The 21886-nt window shown below is 39.0% G+C and overlaps 1 protein-coding gene across 1 annotated transcript in view; it reads left to right on the forward strand.

The window, feature by feature from the left end:
- LOC124875918 (protocadherin Fat 3) overlaps positions 1-21400 on the forward strand; it is a 131868-nt gene extending 110468 nt beyond the window's left edge. The window contains exons 47-52 of the mRNA XM_047378341.1: positions 2226-2481; positions 10054-10146; positions 12460-12519; positions 12804-12842; positions 15774-15839; positions 17749-21400. Coding sequence (XP_047234297.1) covers positions 2226-2481; positions 10054-10146; positions 12460-12519; positions 12804-12842; positions 15774-15839; positions 17749-18503 — 1269 coding nt within the window. The 3' untranslated portion in view covers positions 18504-21400. The remainder of the gene's footprint in view (positions 1-2225; positions 2482-10053; positions 10147-12459; positions 12520-12803; positions 12843-15773; positions 15840-17748) is intronic.
- Positions 21401-21886: the final 486 nt, after the last annotated feature.

Here is a 21886-nt window from a genome sequence, read left to right on the forward strand (position 1 = left end):
ACAAGTTTTACTGTTATACACAAAAAAAAATACAAACTGTCAGCTTTAGATTATGTCACTATTCATGTTTTAACATTAGACTGTAAGGCCACTGGGACTGTTTTGATGGTGCTGTGCTTCTATGAATCACTCGCATAATACATGCTGCACCACTAGTTTATTCAAACAGGTATCTGGAGAAAAAGGGTTACACAGGGTTCTGTTACACATTTTTCTGGCTCCTCAGCTGCTATTGACAGTGCTATGCTTCTGTCATTTGTTTCCATATTACATGCTGTGACAGCTTTTATTCAAGCAGTTATTAAGAGCAATATGGTGTACCTGAGAATGGTTACACAGGATTTACAGCTGAATTAGGGGTATTTATTGGTACGTATTTGAGTACAGGATTTGTGGCTGTAAGAATGAATAACAAAGAGATCATGTACATGAGACTTATTTGAAATAAAGTACGGTAAAAGGTATTCGGCCCCTTACAGATTTCTTATGCTTTTGCTATTTTCTCACACTTACATGTTTCAGATGACCAAACAAATTTTTATATCAGACACAGATAACCTGAGTAAATACAAAAAGCAGTTTTCAAATGGTAATTTTACTATTTAAGGGATTACAAGCTAGCCATTTACATCTATTAGTCTGGAAGGCCCACAAATCCATTTCTAACAGCTATGGGACTCCAGTGAACCACAATGAGACACATTATTCTGAACATGGAAAAAACATGGGACAGTGGTGAATCTTCCAAGGAGTGGCTAGCTTATCAAGATTTACTCCAAGAGCACATTGGTGGTTCATCCAGGAGGTAATGAAAGAACCCAGCACGGAATTGTAAGCAATGCGGGTCTCACTTGCCTCAGTTCAGGTGAATGTTCATGATTCAACAACAATAGCGCCTTTCATAACACTCACAGTCACGAATTACAGTAAAACAACAAAAATAAACTAGATAAAAACATCAGAAACATCATATGGAACAGTGCAATCACAAGACGTAGGCAGTGTCAAACAGCTGTGTTTTAAGTCTGGATTTAAACAGGGAAGGAGTGTCAATGTTACTGATATCTGGTGGGAGAGAGTTCCAGAATTTGGGAGCAGAGCAGGAGAAAGCTCTACTCCCCATGGTACTGAGAATAAGGAAGAGACTAGACAAAAATGGCATCCATAGAAGTGTTCCAAGGTAGAAACTACTGCTGAGCAAAAAACAACACAAAGACCTGTCTCACAATTGCCAGAAACCATCCTGATTATTTCCTAAACGTCTTAGGAAAATATTCTGTGGACTTGGTTCCATGCAAGACACATACCTTCAAAAGCTGAAGGTATGTGTCCTGTTACGTTTGGCATTAAACTTGCACAGCATTTTAGAAATAAAACATCACAAAAACAGTCAAACATAGTAATGATAGTGTAAGGGCTTGGAGCTGCTTTGCTGCTTCAGTAACTGGACAACTTGGGTGTAATTTATGGAACCATCAATTTTGGTCTCTATCAGTGCTTGACCTCAGGAGCACTTGGTTTTTTCAGCAGGACAATAATTCGAACAACAATGAAGGTTTTAGAGTGTCCTAATAAAGCTCCAGACTAAAACCAGCTTGAGATACTGGGGCATGACCTTAAACAGACTGTTTGTACTCTGAAGCCACCCATCAAAGCTGAATTTAAACTCTAGAAGATTAAAGGAACAACAATTTACGGAACAGTGGGGCAAAATTTCACTTCAGCTGTGTGAAAACTGGTTGGCAGTTATCAGAAAAACAACACAGTTGCTTTTGTTTTGCCAAGTGTAACACAGTGAGTTATCAGGTTTATGTTGCAATTATTTTTTTCATATAGGGCCGGGTTGGTATGGATAGCTTTTTTTCTCTTAATATTTTAAACTAAAATCCTTATCTAAAAACTACGATTTTATTTGGTCAGGTTAATTTTGTCTGATATTAAAATTTGTTTGGTCTCTGTAGTAAAAAAGACAAAGCAAAGAAATCTGCAGAGTTTACAGCATTTAATTTTTAAAGCAGGTTCAATTCTTTCAAACAGCTGGGTGCTGTAAATCTTAGAAAACGCTGTAAAAACAGAACCAAAAAGCAATATATTTGGTTACAAATTATTACCAGTGAAAAATGTACATGAGCAAGATTCAAAATACACATTATTTATGGCTATTCTTACAAAAACCTGTCTGAGTGTAACTGCGAGTATTTTCTGCATATCGTCTGTCTCTACAGATGAGCAGCTTCCTCTCAGACGTGTCTAATGTCCGAGGTATGGCCAACAGGAGAGGCATTGCAGTGTGCAGCGTGGCACCCAATCTCCCCTCAACGTTGGCCCGTCGCCCAGAGCACAGTCCAGCCCACAAAGTGTCATGGCAGGGCAAAGAAACCAGAGAGAAAGGCCTGGAGAGGGACAGAGACGAGAGGGAGGAGGAGTGGGGACAGAGGGCTTTTGAGCTGGAGAGAACCCAGAGGGCTAACAGTCCACAGGGTAAGACTGTGATATCCTGCATGCACAGATGCACACTCTCGCATAAACACACACCATCTGATCACAAAAGGTAAAAGAGAGCACAGCCGTGAACTCATTGTGCTACCACTGCACCACCATTTTCACTGTGACAGCTTATTTCACAGTGATGTGTGCCTTTTGATCACAAACATCAAAGAATATGGCCCTGAGTAGGCAAGAATGCTTAAAACGTCATATTTTTATTTTGCTTTCCCTTCATTTCACTTTTCTGTTGACTTTCCTTGGAGGAATAAATTAGAATTTAACCCTCAGTTCCACTTCTCAAATTGGCAATTATGTCATCTTGGATCTGCCTTTCGTCTCTAACATCACTTATGTATGAATGGTCAAAGTAATCAGGCAGAGCTGATGCCTTAGCCAGAGCAAAGGTGGATATCAGATATTTTCGATTCTTTGTAAGAGAAGTTGTTTGAATAATACAGCTTCCAGGTTGAACTTCCTGCTCATTAATTATTGATTTCATCCTGTGAGAGTAGGAAATAAGTAGTTTTATTTGTTTATTCCCCCGCTGAGTGTATGCAGGGAAAATGAAGAATAGGACAGATAGTCTACAGACACAGCAGGGTGTATTATTTAAAAAGTGGTTAAATAGCAAATTAATATCCAGATTACTGTGTTAATGACTAGTTTAAGTGCTGCTTTCTCTAATTTATTGAAAACTGTTTTTGTTTACACCACAAACTATGAAAATAATTATAGCTTTTGAACACAGCATTATTTAACATGTAACAATACTAAACACATGCATCCCTATAAATTAGAATGTTAGTGAAAAGTTTATTTAGTTTAGTAATTTCATTAAAAAAGTGAAAGTCATATAATGAACAAATTAGTTGCACACAGATAGATATATGTTTCAAGTTTTTATTTCTGTTCATGTCTATGATTAGGGCTTATAGAAAAATATAGTTTCTCAAAAATCTAAATATTAAATAAGACCAATGAAATTATTTTTAGCACAGAAATGTCAGCTTAGTGAAAAGTATGTCCATATACTGTATAATACATGCACCACTTAATTTGCCAGGGCTCCTTTTGCATGATTTACTGCATCAAAGCACTGTGGCATGGAGGCATTCAGCCTGTGACTCTGCTAAGGTGTTATAGAAGCCCAGGTTTTATTAATAGCGGCCTTTAGCTCATCTGCGTTGTTGGTCTACTCATCCTCCTCTTAACTATACTTTACAGATTGTATGTGGTGCTTTGGTCAAACAAGTTTGCTGATCAATCGAGCACAGCAATACAATGGACATTAAAGCAATTATTGGTACTTCTGGCAGTGTGGTCAAGTCTTCAAAAAAGCTTGTCAACAGAGGGAAGCATGGCATGCTCTAATCACCTTTTAGATAGCTGTTCTGGCTTTGGACTTCAGAAAACACAGTGGTTAAACAGCAGAAGATAACATGGCACCCCAAATCATCACTGACTGTGGAAACTTCACTGTGGACCTCAAGCAACTTGCATTATGTGCCTTTCCACTCTTCCAGACTTTTGGATCTTGATTTTCAAATGAAATGCAAAATGTATTTTCACGTGAAAAGAGGACTTTGGAGTCCCGGAAAAAGCCAAAGACGAGTACCAGTATGAAATTGTGGTCCCACATTACAAAGGTTTTCGTAGCCAAAAACAGGATTTCTCATCAAATAAACTCCTTGAATTTCCATTTCTTTTCAGTTCAGTTTAAATGCCACTATTACCATAGCAATTACATACCAGTTTACATAAAGCAATTTGTGACAATGTGTTTGTTGCTGAAAAGGAATCAGTAGTAAAACTATTGGGGCTTAGTATGGTCAACTGTCTGGCTTACAGTTAGTGAGAATAAGTGCTGTAATTTCAAACGTTATTGACTGTTCTAAACAAAGGAAGGGGTGCACATTTGTGCAGAAATTTAAAAGTAGACAAGTTGCAAACCTCTAATAAATTAATTATGCTAACATTCTATTTATTGCAAATAAATTAAATGTGACAATTTGGAACTAGACACATTGTATTTGATCAATTAGAGCTTTAAAGTGGATTTAAGTGAAGAGGGCCTGTGCATGGAGTGTGTTAGTGAGTGGATTGAAGTAAAACCTATTACGTATTTTTAGCTGCATCCATTATAAAAAGTAACCTAATCACTGGCACACTAATGATTGAGGAGGAAAACGTAAAAGCTTTACGTTATTGCTAAAACTGATAATCCTCCTCTTTTTCTGAATAAGAACTGGGGCAGCTGCACTGGGTACCTTTTTTCTTTTGACTGATGATACTGCCATACCGCGAACATTCCCAAAACATTACCTGCACCGTAAACACTGGACCATGAATACATAGTGTGGGTCTAGGAAGTTGAAGGTGCTATCCAGGCATTATTCTGCACCTCATGGCTAGGAGTAAAATGGCAAAACCTTAAATAGATGGTCAAAAAATTTGAATCTTTAATAATTTCAATAGAAATTAGGCATAGATGTGTAAAATACCATCATTGGATAGAAAATGCAAGATCTCAAAGCCTTTTCAAATAAATGTTGTGCTACTGGGTTTTCAGAATTGTCTTTTTAAAACGAAGAAAAAAATAAACAGATAAGAAGCACTTAAATAATATATATTTAGAGTGTAACTGGCAGCTTAAACAGCTGCAAACAACAGAAGCTGAATTTCTGCCTGATAATTTTAGATTTGTGTTACAATGCACAATTTAGGTAATCATTTCAAAATGGCAATTGTTTCTATTTATTATTTTCAGAAATATATTTGATTATTTGTCTCCCTCGCATCCAATTTTCTCAGTGTGTTTGTTAGATTAAACATGTGTGTGCATGCCAAAGACTCCTAAAATTACAGTTGCCAAAATCCCAAATGGCACATCAAAGGAAATAATCTCTCCTACAGAGAGCTATACTCCTGCCTTTCTTCAAATGTATGCCCCGACACATTTATACTAGTTGTTTTCAAACATTGATTTAGTTAGTGTCTTGAAATGGTTGTGTGTTTCCCATTTTTTTGTTCTCTCAACCCCAAAATAGAGACTCAAGATCCCTTGTATCACTGGTTGAATAATACCAACACTACAAAAAATTCAAACTAAACGCGGGCATAAGGATAACCATAAGCATCTAAAACCACTATTATAATTCAATTCAATTCGAATTTGTTTATTTATATAGCACCAATTCACAACATTGTCTCAAGGCACTTCACAAAGTCAATTCAGTCATTCAATCATACAGATTTCAAGTCAGGTACATATAATCCAATTAATCCTTACTATCAAACAGTGCAGTCAGATTCAGTTTATTATTCAAATTTGTTAAAAAGTATTCTATTTAAGGAAACCCAACAGATTCCATCGAGTCAGTGACTTGCAGTATTCACTCCTCCTGGATAATCATGTAGCAACAGCGGACAGTCGCGTGCGTTGACTTTGCAGCAATCCCTCATACTGAGCATGCATGTAGCGACAGTGGAGAGGAAAACTCCCTTTTAACAGGAAGAAACCTCCAGCAGAACTAGGCTCAGTGTGAGAGGCCATCAGCCACGTCCGCCTGGGGGTTTGAGAGAACAGAGCAGAGACACAAAAAAAAAAACACAGAAGCACTGATCCAGGACTACTTTCTATGGGAAAGGAAAGTAAAACGTTAATGGTAGTAGCTCCTTTAGTGGCTTCATCTAGAAGAGAAAGACAGCTAAGCAGATGAATTCTGAGCCAGTTTTTAAGTCTAGAGCTGTGTCCCAATTCAGGGTCTGGATCCTTCGAAGACCGTATTTGTAGACCGATTACGTCACAGCGCGGCGACGAATGCTGTCCCAATTCACGAATCCTTCCGAGACTCCTTCAAATGAGGCCGACAAATGTGTCCTTTTTTTGCCCGATTTAAAGGATGGCTCATGAGTATCCTTCGCGGTCCATCATTTCCCATGATTCATTGCGGATCGAAGCGGATTGGTCAAGCAGGGGCAGCCATGGCAGACCACAGCTGCAAAAGCTGTGAGTAAACTGTAAAATATTACATGTTCTGTGACACAAATGAACTATTACAATGTTTTTAGTGTGGGAATGTAACTGTGTAGACGTGAAATATCTGCTTGATTTATCAAGACATCGCTTAATTTCAAACATGCTCCGACGTGTTCAGAGTTTTCCATTCCCGCCGTAGTAACAGCCGCCGGCTTGCCTCGCCAGCCATTCTGGCGGTGAGGCAAGCTAAACCTGGAGAGATCTGACCTGACTCCCGACACTGAGCTCCCGCTGGCAGTCATCACAGTGAACGTTAAACACAAGTGATTTCTATTAGTTTATGTTAGTATTATTTTTAATTTATTGTGTCATTTGTTCATGTTAACGGACTTGACATTACAGGTGATATTAAAATTAACCTGAATAAATGGACAATTTTATGTAAGCTTACTGTATCGCTGGAGAGTGTGATTGAGAATAAATAAGCTTTTCAATATTCATTTTTGATAAAGAAATGTGCTGGAATGTGCTAACAGCTGGTAAATGCTAGACCGTCCCAATTCGCAGCTGCTCACTTCCATGGTTTTAGCGGTCGACGAAGGATCCAGCCCCTGAATTGGGACATACCCTAGAGTATGAAAGAGATCACATACAGTAAGTCACAGTAGAAGCTCAGCCAGTAGCTATGTCTAGGAGAGACAGGGTTAAACAATGAAAGACAGGGCCAAGTGTAGTGTGTGTATATATATATATATATTTATATATATATATATATATATATATATATATATACACACACACACACATGAAGAGACAGAAGGGTGTAAGAAAGCCTACATCCACAGAAGATCTGTGGTTAGTTCTCATAGTTCGTGATCTAAGCTCTTTCCACTTTCTACATAAAGTTTGCATGTTCTTCCCATGTCTGGTCTCTCCCACAGTCCAATTAGTCTCTCTAAATCGCTCTTAGGTATGGTTATTCGTCTTCTGTGTCCCTGTGTTGCCCTGTGATAGACTGGGAACCTGTCCAGGGTGTACCCTGCTTTGTGCCCAATGACAGCTGGAGATAAGCACTAGCCCCCCACGATACTAGAAGGATATTGATCTCCTACTTGCCAAACTTGAGAGCAGTCCCAGTCCAACTGAGAATCCGTGGAGAGACTTTATGTGACTGATGTCGACTGACCCCATCCACTCAACCTGACTAACCTTGAGCGATTTTATAGGAGAATGGGAAAACTTTTCAGTCTTTAGATGGTTAGAGCAGGTAGAGGCATAACCTTAAAGAATTACAGCTATAATAGCAATATTGACTCGGGGGGCTGAATAAAAATACAGGCCACTATTTACAAATTGTTTTTTTGAAAAAAAAATATTTAAAGCCTTTCTCCTCTATCAAAATAATTACTACTTTGTGTTGGAACATCACAGAAAGTCATAATAAAATGCATTGAAGTTTTTGGCTATAAGACAATTAAATACGGAAAACGTTCAAGAGGTATGAATACTTTTACAAGGTGCTTTAATAACACGCATTTATTTACTGTAATGTTCTGTGGTTCATCCAAAAATGTCAACCACATGTCGTTTCACTTTTTCTGTTTCTCCCTACATTTCATTATTAAACCTTTCTAATGTAGCTTAATATTTGGAAAATGTTAGCCTTGATCACAATGGCAAAGTTGCAACTTCTCTTTCCTATGCCATTTCATTTTGCAATGAAAATCCGTTTTTGGGCCCTTGATATCCCGCTTCGTGTGCCTTTTCCATCCCTCTCCCATTTGGAACAATTATGTGAAACCGGGCATTATATTGCTCTGAGATTAGCGCACCTGGAAGAGCGATGTACCTGTCTCTGTCCGGGTTCAACAGACCGTGTTGCAAACAGTTTTAACAGTCACATGCCAACTCATTGTGACACCCAAGTACCTGCTGTGCCCTTTTGACACTTGTCTGACAAACAATCACTCAGAAGCAAGCGGGTTCTTTGAAAGGATACAGCCTTCCAAATAACTGCAAAGAAAAGCAGTGTCAGAGATCACACTGATTTGTAAGCATCCATTTATTTGAAGTGCATCTCTGTCGACATGCAAGTCAAAGGTAACTAAAGAATTCTGGTAGATTTCTCCACATGAAATTTAAGTCGACTCTTCTGCCCACAAAATGTCAGGTTTACATCTTCAAGTGAGATCTTTGGTTTCTGCTTTGCTGATAGCCGGAACACCCAATGGTTTCAAAACTTCTCTCATTCCTAACGCATCACTGTATCCTTCAGTTGATGAACTTTTTATGGAAGCTGTTCTGCTTTGATATGTTTTTTTCAGTCTTTGTTCGGAAGAGGAACAGGTGAACAAATATAGCAAAACTTAGTCTAATAGTTCTCAGTGTTGCAGATAACAATGCACCAAACTAAAAATGCTTCATTTCAGAGGTAGCTCTCATCAAAAGGCTCACAGGTACAGAAGGCACTGCAACTGAAATGAAATAGTTAATCAAGACAGATTCAGAAATGAATGGATGATCATTTCAGGCTGGCTTCTTTCCAACCAGAACCTGCTACAAAGAAATTGGATTTTAAGTTTGGTGGGAAAATTAGTTTTTCTTTCTGATGATTAAGTAAAAAGGAGCGTTCATGGTAAGATCCTTTCTATCCAGACTGTTCTTGCTTCATCTAATTGAACTCAATTTGTCACCATCAGTATGAAAGTTTGACCATTTTCATACACCTCTTAAATTCATCTCCTGTGAAATAGACCCCGTTTCTTCTCAACCTCAGAGTATCTCTTTGGTTTTTGTCTACTTCTCTCTCTGCATTGATCTTCATTTTCTGAAATAATCAGTTCTTCAGTCATTTGTGGACTCCAAAGAAAATGACTTGATTGACTTGTAACATCAGAAATTTATACTCTACATTTTTATGTTGTTCTCAAAGGTGGATTTTGTAATTCTACAAATCTCTGCTTTTTTCTCCAGTTACTTAGCACAAAAAAATAAAAAATAAAAAACTAATTATGTTATTGATTTGATTCACTTAAGGTCGTAAGAGAAAATCCTAGTTTTATGGTTTTACGCTACTTAATTATATGGTCAAATTCAATAAATTCAAATATGTGTTTCAATGAGGATTGTTTGTCAGATTAAGTTTTTTTTTTTATTATAACCTTTAAGCAGATATCAAACATACCTTTCAAACCGCCCACATTTCTGTATCAAAAAATAATTTTTTTATTGGTCTGATGTAATATTCTAATCTTAAATGTTGTGTTTTCATTAGCTGTATGCAGAAAATCCTCATAATTAACAGAAATAATGGCTTGGAAACAGTTAATATAAATAATGTGTTTCACCTAATGAGCTAAGTTACTGGAACAAATTAACTTTTCAAAAATGTTCTAAATTATTGAATAGGTCTGTAGATATATGAAAGATGAAAAAACCTTTGTTAGTATACCTTGTGACCTAATTTTAGTGTAATTCTAATTTGATTTTGATGCCGAAAATGATTTTATATGATTTTAATAGAGTATTATGATTTTAATTGTATTTCTGATTTATATGATTTATATATATTGTGCTGTATGTTTCAGAGCTGGTGGAGGAGGAAGCGGCATGTCTCTCAGACTCCACCTCTGAAGAGCGCTCCATCAGTTCCTACACCTCTGAGTCCCTTGATGACAATGGTAGGACTGGACGACTGAAACCACTTAACAGTGCATCGCGCTTCTTAATGTTTCATTATTGTCTGTATATGATACTGTGAAAATAATTTGTCCCCTTACAGATTTCTTGTGGTTTTTGGTGTTTCAGATCACAAAACAAACTTTGATATCAGACAAAGATAACCTGAGTAAAAACAAAATCCAATTTATAAATAATTGAAAAAGATTATTAGTTATAAAAAAAAAGCACTATCCAAAAAAACCAGGTCCTATTATGAATGAACTGTGCTAAACCACATTTTTTGGTAGAGTTTCACTAGCTTCGTTCAGGCCTGGTTACTATCAGATCTAAAACAGTTGCTAGATTTTAGAAGTACAAACAAAAGATCTTCAACTGAAGCTTATATCCAATGACCTAAAGAACTGATTATGGAAGGGCTGCATCTAGACCTCTCAAAATAGTAACATTTTGTTTCCCAAAAAAGTTTAACTAAAAAAAGTGTGTTTGCAACACCACTTGCATTACCTAAAGTGCTTTTTGTCAATGCACTTTGCATTAGTATAAAAACACATGCTGAGTGGGTTGACGTTAACATCACTTGAATAGCTGCAATAAATTGAAAGGTTTACAATATAATCAGATTAATGGAAATTTCATGGGTTGTATCCTACCTATATTGCCTTAAAACACTACAGTTGTCTTCTGTGTCCCCCCCAATATTGCAGTATAATCTTTTTTTATTCATTATAGTAGCCATGTACAAGGGTTGGACAATGAAACTGAAACACCTGTCATTTTAGTGTGGGAGGTTTCATGGCTAAATTGTACCAGCCTGGTAGCCAGTCTTCATTGATTGCACATTGCACCAGTAAGAGCAGAGTGTGAAGGTTCAATTAGCAGGGTAAGAGCACAGTTTTGCTCAAAATGTTGAAATGCACACAACATTATGGGTGACATACCAGAGTTCAAAAGAGGACAAATTGTTGGTGCACGTCTTGCTGGTGCATCTGTGACCAAGACAGCAAGTCTTTGTGATGTATCAAGAGCCACGGTATCCAGGGTAATGTCAGCATACCACCAAGAAGGACGAACCACATCCAACAGGATTAACTGTGGATGCAAGAGGAAGCTGTCTGAAAGGGATGTTCAGGTGCTAACCCGGATTGTATCCAAAAAACATAAAACCACGGCTGCCCAAATCACGGCAGAATTAAATGTGCACCTCAACTCTCCTGTTTCCACCAGAACTGTCCGTCGGGAGCTCCACAGGGTCAATATACACGGCCGGGTTGCTATAGCCAAACCTTTGGTCACTCATGCCAATGCCAAACGTCGGTTTCAATGGTGCAAGGAGCGCAAATCTTGGGGTGTGGACAATGTGAAACATGTATTGTTCTCTGATGAGTCCACCTTTACTGTTTTCTCCACATCCGGGAGAGTTACGGTGTGGAGAAGCCCCAAAGAAGCGTACCACCCAGACTGTTGCATGCCCAGAGTGAAGCATGGGAGTGGATCAGTGATGGTTTGGGCTGCCATATCATGGCATTCCCTTGGCCCAATACTTGTGCTAGATGGGCACGTCACTGCCAAGGACTACCGAACCATTCTTTAGGACCATGTGCATCTAATGGTTCAAACATTGTATCCTGAAGGCGGTGCCATGTATCAGGATGACAATGCACCAATACACACAGCAAGAAACATGAACATGAAAGTGAAGTTGAACATCTCCCATGGCCTACACAGTCACCAGATCTAAATATTATTGAGCCACTTTGGGGTGTTTTGGAGGAGCGAGTCAGGAAACGTTTTCCTCCACCAGTATAACGTAGTAACCTGGTCACTATCCTGCAAGAAGAATGGCTTAAAATCCCTCTGACCACTGTGCTGGACTTGTATATGTCATTCCCAAGACGAATTGATGCTGTATTGACCTCAAAAGGAGGCCCTACACCATACTGATAAATTATTGTGGTTTAAAACCAGGTGTTTCAGTTTTATTGTCCAACCCCTGTATGGGTTGGTTGAAGTCAGCCATGTTAATGGTCATGCATATGTGAATTTGTCTGGTGTTCTGCTCTTTAGAAAGGGTGTCCATGTTGCTGTCTTTCCTGTCTAATTCACATGGCTGTGTTAAAAACAAGTTGTTTTTCCCACTCTTTATAGAGAACCTGAATAAAAACGTGCTTGTAAGAGTAACGTGTCCCCTCTTTGTGTTTTCAACATATGTGCCCACAGCATTGATTTCATTCTTTCATATTGCAGTGGCACATAATAAAAAATGCACTGACTTTGTTTCTTTTCGTCTGTTTTTCTCTTTGTTTTCTTTCTAGCATCCATAGTCACCGTCATACGTCTAGTCAATGATGCTGTTGATGATATTGAAAGTGAAGGTATGAAAGAACATCTTCTGTTAACTCCTCTTTCTCTTTGTGTTTCTCTTCTGATACTGAACTCTTTGTTCAGCGGCAGAGCAAAAATGATACAGTGTGCTCAATGCAACCCAGGCTGTGCACTTGAATCCCTGTTCTTATTAAGAATAAAACATCCTGCTTAGATTTTCTATATTTTTTTCAGTTTCTGACAGCACGTCTCTCTACTTCAATTTTCCCTCTTTGGTTCCTGTGTTGTTTGTCTCCGGCTTTCTCTGACTTCTGCTTTCTCTCTCCCTTTGAAGTGTCAAACATGGACAAAGAACAGCAGTGGAACAGCCCGGGTGAGTGAGACGCAAAGCAGCTGAAAAACATCTTATTAAAAATCCATCCCTCTGACTTCCCCTGCCGAGCAGTTATTATAAACCCAGCCTATTGTATTCTTTACATTATCCTCTATTAATGCATTTATTGCACATGATACACTACAGATTAGCAGACTCTGTTTATACCAGTATATAGATATATTTTATAGCTCATAATTTAAATGTAAATTCTGAAATTCTGAAAACGTATGCCTATTTACAATACTGCATATGAACTCAATACTTGGTTGGGCCTCTTTTTAATGAATTAATGAATTAATGCATCTGTGTCAAGAGACAGATGTGTCACAGAGACAATAAAACTGTGGTTCGGCTGAGGTGTTAAGGAAGTTAGGTTTAAACCTTCAGTATGCCTGCATTGTCGGATCTTGTGTTTCATCATTTTCAATATTCCTTAATATTCCATAGATTCTCTAAGGGGATTAGGTCAGGCCAACTCTGAAAATTTACTATCTTTACATTTCCTTCAGACTCTGGTAGCTTCATTTCCAAATGAAATGCAACATTTAATTTATTCTAAAAAGATGACTCTGGACTGGACCTCACAATCCTCCCAAATTTATTTTATCTTTTTTTGCCAAACGTTTTTCTTTCATGTACCTTTGCATTATTGTGCTTGAGTACAGCACTCTGTGAACAGGGACATTCTTTAACAATGACATTTTGTGGTGGCACAGTTGGTAGCACTGTTGTCTTGCAGCAAGAAGGTCCTGGGTTCGACTCCCGGGCCGAGGATCTTTCTGCATGGAGTTTGCATGTTCTCCCCGTGCATGCGTGGGTTCTCACCGGGTACTCCGGCTTCCTCCCACAGTCCAAAGACATGCCTGTTAGGTTAATTGGTCTCTCTACATTGCCCTTAGGTGTATGAATGAGTGTGTGCTTGGTTGTTTGTGTGTTCCCCTGCGATGGACTGCCGACCTGTCCAGGGTGTACCCCGCATCCCACCCATAGACTGCTGGAGATAGACACCAGCTTCCCCGCGACCCACTATGGAAGAAGCGGTATAGAAAATGACTGATGACTGACTGATTTTGTGGTTCACTCTCCTTGTGAGGGGAAACTGTTAGGTCAGCAATCTCACATAGTCATAACAGGACATTTCTGTATTATAAATCCTTTTCTTAATAGTATGTGATGTTTTTGGTGATATTCTAATTCATTGAGATGCACGCATTTATTGTGAATCTTGAAAAAAAGGAAATAAATTCATGTCAGAGCAACATCATCATTACTGCTTTTTGTTCCATTCGGCTACAAAAATGAAAAGCACCAGCCTTCTAATCTAAAGTTCAATTCTTCTTGTCATTCACATGGGATTTCTTGGCATTTCCAGTGCTCTCTGAAGTGGAGGAGTTGGCAATGCATCTTTACTGTGGGTGGGTGGCATCGGGTTTTGTTCTGGTGCATCCCACAGATGTTCAGGCAGATATGGGGCCGAGTAACCACTTTGGACTATTTATTGTTTTTCTTGAGCTGCCATTGGCATTTTTTTCAGTACTGAGTGGGCTGCATTGTCTGTCTAGAAAAGCTGCCACACTTTGGGAGTACTATTTCTATAGAATTATTGAAGCCATACTGTGGATGATTAGGTCATATCTAGAATACATCAGAATGCTCCTAGCTTTTGAAATATTTAAGGATCTACTTTCATCACATTTTTGTGTTAAATATACTGTACCTACTGAAATAAACATGAGGTAAACTTTTCCACAAGACAAGCTGTTTTATAGGTAATTATATCTGTTTAAGTACGGTAAAGCTTTCACCCAAAGCCTTTATGACAGCCTCAGAAGATTTTAGGGGCACTTTGAGCCAAGTCTCACATCTGCACAGAACAGCAACGAAGAAGGCAGCTTCAAACACTTCCTCTTTCACACTAAATGGGGCATCAGCCACAGTTTTACCACTGACTTTGCAGTCAACATTAATAGACTTGTAGTATATATATATATATATATATAGTAAGTCCAAAAACATAAATATATCTATTTTCACCAGTTGCACAGTGGTGCAGTTGGTAGCACTGTTGCCTTGCAGCATGAAGGCCTTGGGTTCAACTCCCGGCCAGGGGTCTTTCTGCATGGGGTTCGCATGTTTTCCCCGTCAATGCGTGGGTTCTCTCTGGGTCCTCCGGCTTCCTCCCACAGTCTAGCAACATGATTCTTAGTTAAATTGGTCTCTCTAAATTGCCCTTAGGTGTGAATGAGTGTGTGCATGGTAAATGGACTGAACTTATATAGCGCTTTTCCAGTCATACAGACCACTCAAAGCGCTTTACACTAGCGCACTCACTAACACTCACACATTCATACACCGATACGCAGATCGGTTTAGTGTCTTGACCAAGGGGCACATCGACATATGGCAGGAGGAAGCTGGAATCGAACCCACAACCTTCTGATTGCAAGATGACTACTCTGAGCCAACTCGCCTGGTTGTATGCCCTGTATGTCTCTGTGTTGCCCTGCGATGGATTGGCGACCTATCCAGGGTGTACCCTGCCTCTCACCTGTAGACTGCTGGAGATGGGCACCATCTCCCCCGTGATCCACTGTGGAATAAGTGGTATAGAAGATGAATGAATGAATGTTTAATACTTTGTCTGAAAAGGGACCTAATTCCATTTAATGTATCAGCATATCTTGCTTACAGCCCATTCTTTCAAGCTTTTTTAGCATTATAGCTTGTTTGTGAACACTTAGATCATGTGAATTTTGTTTGTTTGTGTATATGTCCATTTACATTTACTAGTAATGAGCTCCCATTATCATGCATTTCTTTAATATTCTTCTCCATGTTTTCGCTGTATTCAGTCTTTGTTTTTAGACTTACATCATCCAGGTTTTTCTGTCCGATGAGATGATTGTTTTGTTTCCATTTCACCGATAGCAAGGCACCTCCTACAGAACAACGATGAGATTTGTGTAGAGTTCGTCAAAGAGTACACTGTGGATTGTAAGAGCATGCATTTGTTTATTTATTTATTCATTCCCTTTTTATTTAAATATATTCAGCAGTGCAGCATGCTGAGAAAGAAAAAATCAATTTTCTGGTTTGTTGGCATGGAAGTCTAATAAAAGTCTCTTGTCTGTGTGTATCTTGCACTGCACCCCAGGAGCTGGCACTCTCCTGGAGACTAATGAAGTGTACGCTTTATCCCACACAGAGACTGACCCCTCTAGCTCCTCTCACTTCATCGATATGATACCTTTTCATTCAAAGCTCATTAGCCGAACCATGAATTATGCAATCTGCATGCTATAGTTTGTTGGAAGTTGTGCTTAACTGTCTTGTAATTCCTTCAGAATAATTTGTTCCAATGAAGAGCATGTATCAAAATGTAGCATTATATATATATATATATATAGTTATTCCTTTTATGTGCAGAAATAAATATTCTGAAAGTAGGTTAACACAGCTGAAACTTCATAGCAAGCCTTTATAAATGAAAATTATTTATACAGCTGAGAAAACATTTAAGAGTTTAAAAGGATACAACTTATAATGAATGCAATAATAATTTATATGTACAGTGCCTTGCAAGCTTCTCCTCTTCTCAGGGAAAGATTCTTGGCAACGGTGCAAAGCACAAGAAGCGCAAGGTATTTATTTTTGAAAGGTTGATATTCCAGTTTAAAACCAAATGGCATCTACAGAAAACTAAAGGAAAAGACAAAAATTGAATCCAACATCTCGGGGGGGGGGGGGGGGACAGCTGAAAAAGTGGAATTGGTGTAAGGATGCAATTAATGTTCAATAATTACCAGTTTCTGAGAGGATAAGATAAAATTAAATGAACTAACGACATGTTGTTTAAGTAAATATTCATAAAGAAAAACTAAAATAGATTTAACATAATGATTGTCACACTAAAACCTCAAACTGCAAAAGTGTATTTTATTGTAATTTTATGTGACAAATAATTAACAAAGAAAAACCTGAAAAGCTGCATTGAGGCTTATGATCACGATTGTCACAAGCCATGCAGAGGAAGCAGCAAACATGTAAAAGTGCTCTGGTCAGATTAGACCAAAGCTGAATTTTTAAGCCTACATAAAAATCACTCCTCACTCTGACCCATGGGGGTGGCAGCATCATGCTTTGGGAACTCTTTTTAACAGCATGGACAAGGAATTTGGTCAGAGTTGATGGATAAAGACATAATGGAAAGAAAATCTATTAAACTTGAGGTTCAGGTTTACCTTCCAGCTGGACAACTCTAAATATAAAGATATTAAGCCAGAGCTACAGTGAAAGGGTTTAGATCGCAGCATGGATATGTTAAAATGGCCTAGTCAAAATCCAGACTTAAATCCATTTGAGAACCTGTTTGTAAAACTTAAAAGATACAAGTTAGTGCAACACTTTTCAAATTTGTATTTGTAAAACAGTTTAAGAAACCTGTATCATGTTCCTTATTGCTAAACAATTACGCACTACTTTTATGTTGGTCTGTCACATAAAATCCTAAGAAGATACAACGACGTTTGTGGGTGTAACAAGACAAAATGTATAAATGTTTTTTTAAAGCACTGTAGTTTAGTGCTTGGCTCACCTCAGTCAACCTCCTGTTGTTAGGATTATGAAGTGGTCTTGAAATGCTGTTAATTTTTACTGATTTGAAACCTATTAGACTGATCATATCATTCCTCCTCACTTTATGCAAAAGACAGTAAAAGAGACTGTTTAAAGTAAGTACTTCCTGCCTAAAGCACCATTAGTTTTCATTCCAGGGGCCCTTGGGCTTATAATGCAGCATGTGAGTGTGAATACATCAGCTCCTCGTTAAAATAATACTTTTTGTCTGTAAAACACTTCCAAACCACCTGAAGAGATCCTCTTCTTTCTGTCTTTTTGTTTTCAGCATACCGGTGGGAGACTTCCTTTCAGAGTTTGAGCTGGCTGTCACCGTCACGGCTGCATCCGCCTGAGGTGGGATCCCGTTACAACCTCAGTGACGACCAGCAGAACATCAGACGCGGAGGCAGCACACGCTCCCTCCAGCTCGACTCCAGAATGATGAGCTGTAATGGTGACAGAGGCCACGAGTTGGGCCAGGAGAACAGGAGGAGGACCTTCCAGTGGGAGAGAAATCAGTCTGGCGAGTGGGAGAGAAGACAAACTGTGCAGAGAGAAGAAAAAAGGAGACATGAAGGGGAAGGGAAGAAGATGGAGATGAGAAGCAGGGATGTAGCAGTGCACCACAGAGAACATCTGCAGCTACATGACCGTGACAGTGTTGAAGACACCTCCTCGCCTATTTATGAGGAGTACAGAGAGGATAGCCACGACCCAATGCCAGATGACGACTCAGATAGTCTCTATGACACTTTACCCCCAACTCGACGAGCCTACGAGGGATACCCATCAAGCCCACCAGGCCTGAACCTTCACCCGGCTCAGCTCATGCCCCCTTTGAGGGCATGGGATTTACAGGAGGAGCAATGGAGAGGATCACAGGAGGATCAGGAAGGACTCGGCTCTGCCAGTCTGACCGGTTCTGGAGATGAACTAGAAAGACTGCTGAACTTGGTGTCGCTCAGAGCTAGGAGAGCCACACGGACAAACAGAACCTCTACCGGATCTGAGGCCACAACAAGCTGGGACGGGTGCAAATGAACCATTAGGCAGGCTGTTTAAAGCATATTTAAAGTGTTTCATAATAACAGAGAGGGAGTGATTCTCTCTGACTTTCACTTTGCATTTATCGAACACATCTGATGTAGTATCTAAAAGTAATTGTACAAGAGTATAAAAAACCATAAACATGCCTATATTATGCTTATCCTGGTGTAAACAAGCACTAATCCACCACCAATCCCCTGGATCTTCGATAAGCTGCAGGAATCAGAGGAAATTCCTGTGTTCTCTTGACGCCTTCACCTGTGCCGCGTGAGAGTCGGCCGCGATTGGCTGTGAATCAAAGCTGTTACATTTATTATTTAGAGCCACTGAAGCAATGCATTCGAAGCCTGTCTGTTTCTTTTTTTTATGGACGATACCGACGTATGTCTACGTGTTGTTGTGAGCTATGTACATTGTTTTTCCATCGGAACCCACACATGCATGCACACAAACAGAAACAATCACTTTGTGGACTCGGTTTGGCATTTCTTAGAACTTTTATTATTTTCACTGGCACATGCTTGGGGTTGTTTTGCAAAGATCTGTTCACCCACGTCCTACACACAGCCTGAGAGATGCTATTAATATTACCAACGTTGATACCTAGGGGACTTTTGCTTAATCTTTCAATTATTCTATGAATATTTATTTCATAACTACTCATTTGTGAAAGTGTCTTTCATGAACACACATCAAGGATATATTTTATTATGTAATTTTAATTTTTTTAAATTCTTTCTTTGCTTTGCCTTTAAGTGTGAAAATGTATTTTCTCTGTCAACTGCCATTTAATATGTCTGATTTTGTAATTAGTATAGAGTGACTCACAAAAGCTTTCAGAATCACCCTGAACACACCACCCTAACTGTGAAACATGGCAGTGGCAGTATCATGCTGTGGAGAGGCCTTTCTTTTGCAGGGGGAGGGAAACTGCTCTGAGTTGATGGAAAGATGGATTAAGCAAAATACAAGGAAGTCCTGGAAGAAAATATGTTAAGAGCTGCAAATATGTTAGAATGGGCAAGAAGTTCACTTTCCAGTGGTACAATGACCTTAAACATGCAGCCAAAGCTACAATGATGTGGTTAAGATTACAGCATATTTAGATTACCATGTCACAAAGTCAAAAGCTGAATCAAATTTAAAAAAAAAAAAACAAGATTGACCATCTGACTGAGCGTGAGCTTTTTTGCAAAGAATGATGGGACAAAAACTTTAGTCTCTAGATGTGCAAAGCTGGTAGAGACATACCCCAAAAGACAAGCAGCCTTTATTGCAGTGATAGGTAGCTGAGTCAGAAGGACCTGAATATTAAAGCATGCCATACTTTTATTTTAAAACTGATTTGAAAACCATGTGTAATTTTCCTTCCACTTCACAACTGTGTCGATTCATCCCATCAAATACCAATAAAACACATTGAAATTTCTGATTGTAATGTGACAAAATATGAAAATGTTCAATGTATATGAATACTTTTGCAATGCATTGTAAAATATATATGCATTCCTAGGACAGATAGAAGGACAGAAGCCCACCCTTAGAGCAGGTGTTAACATGAGAAATGGATTCCAAGACATTTTGTGTTGAAAGACTCAGAGAATGATGTGGAAATGCAACTGTGACAAGCAGAATCACTCAACTCAGGATGTCCACATGGCTGGAGCTCTGATAGGACAGGTTGAATTCTGCCATGCTCCCTAAATACAATAGAAATGAACTAACTACAAGTTGAACAACACGAATTAGAATTTGGAGAATTGCGGCATAAACTATTCCAGAGTACAGTGCGGATTGGGAACAGGCCAGATTAAATATCTTTTATAATTATAGTCACTAATGTCAAGCCCTTGCTTTAGCTGGCACTCATGGTATAAAGCACAGGTCCGACAGACTTGTTGGGAAAAAGGAAAACATTTACATGTCACTAAGAGAAACAAACAGCAAAAGACATGCAAGGTGAAGGGTGTAAACGCAAATCATCCACTTTTGACAACATGTAATGAAATTCAAGGGCACAGTATTTTCCTGAATTGATTTGCTGAAAGAATGCAGAGAATCTCAAATTGAAAGGTACTCTCCCCGAGTACGCTCCATGAAAGTGCTCCAACATCAGCCACTAATGGCCACGTGTCCCATGGCCCATCTTAACGTGGTCATTATCAGTCTTAGTGTCAACGAATGCAGCCATGTCTCTCAGTGTGCGGCCTATTAATCCATCCATGCATTCCAGTTACTCATTCTTATTCCGGTCCACCCTGTCAGAGGGCTCCTGAAGCGTGTCCCAGCTTCGCACGAGGCAACGGGCTAGGAAACATCCCAGACAGGTCAGACTAACACATGGACAAACACCTTCACACCTGTGGGCACTTTACAGTTTGCAGTTCACCCGGTCTGAATGTCTACGGACAGTGGAAGAAAAAAAATGGTATTTGTCCTAAGGGTGAATAAGTGCCTCATGTTCTCGAGCAGTTTTGCTATATTATATCTCGAAGAAGACTGCGTCAGATAAATAATTCCCATAAAATATTTAATCCTTTTAAGTCAGTCTTTTTGATATACATCTTATATGTTTTTCTTTCCCCTCCCCACAAGAATCTGGCAGATTTGCTTAGCAAAGCTTAAGCTCGTTAATGTCCTGTGATGGCACGGAGGTGTAGGAACATCGCCTAGAATGCATATTCTGTGGAATCGGTCAAACAGACAAACAAAAAATTATTTTGAGAACATCTGGGGTTATTTTAAAGGCTGTTGTGATTGTATCTTAGATTGCTTTTGGCGGTATAACAGCATTATTTTTTCTGCTTTATGTCATTTTTGTTTTCCTCTGTTTTTCTCTGAACCGGATTTGTTTGCTGACTTGAATAAATGCACCAGCTTTTTGTGTAGTATCCGTCATTCCAGTGAATTTATTCCCAAGTCGACCCAGTTTGATGACTGAATCATGCATCTACGATTAGAATTGTTAAATGGTACAGTTTTTTTTCTTTTTTCAACATAGCAACTTCCAATGTCTTTTATATTCATGTAAATAAGACACCATTCTATTGTGTATTTGCACAATAAATTTTTTTTCTCAGCAGTTACATTATAATAAGCTTGATGCACATCAGGCCGCCAACCTTCATGAAACAGACCATAGTCAGTCAGTCAGTCAATCATTTTTTACCGCTAATTCCATAGTGGGTCACGGGAAAGCTGGTGCCTATCTCCAGCAGTCTATGGGCGAGAGGCAGGGTACACCCCGGACAGGTCGCCAGTCCATCACAGGGCAACACACAAACAACCATGCACACACTCACTCACAAACCTAAGGGCAATGTAGAGAGACCAATTAACCTAACAGGCATGTCTTTGAACTGTGCAGACCACAGACC

Source organism: Girardinichthys multiradiatus, chromosome 11 (genome assembly GCF_021462225.1).
Source record: "Girardinichthys multiradiatus isolate DD_20200921_A chromosome 11, DD_fGirMul_XY1, whole genome shotgun sequence".
NCBI classification, from domain to species: domain Eukaryota; kingdom Metazoa; phylum Chordata; class Actinopteri; order Cyprinodontiformes; family Goodeidae; genus Girardinichthys; species Girardinichthys multiradiatus.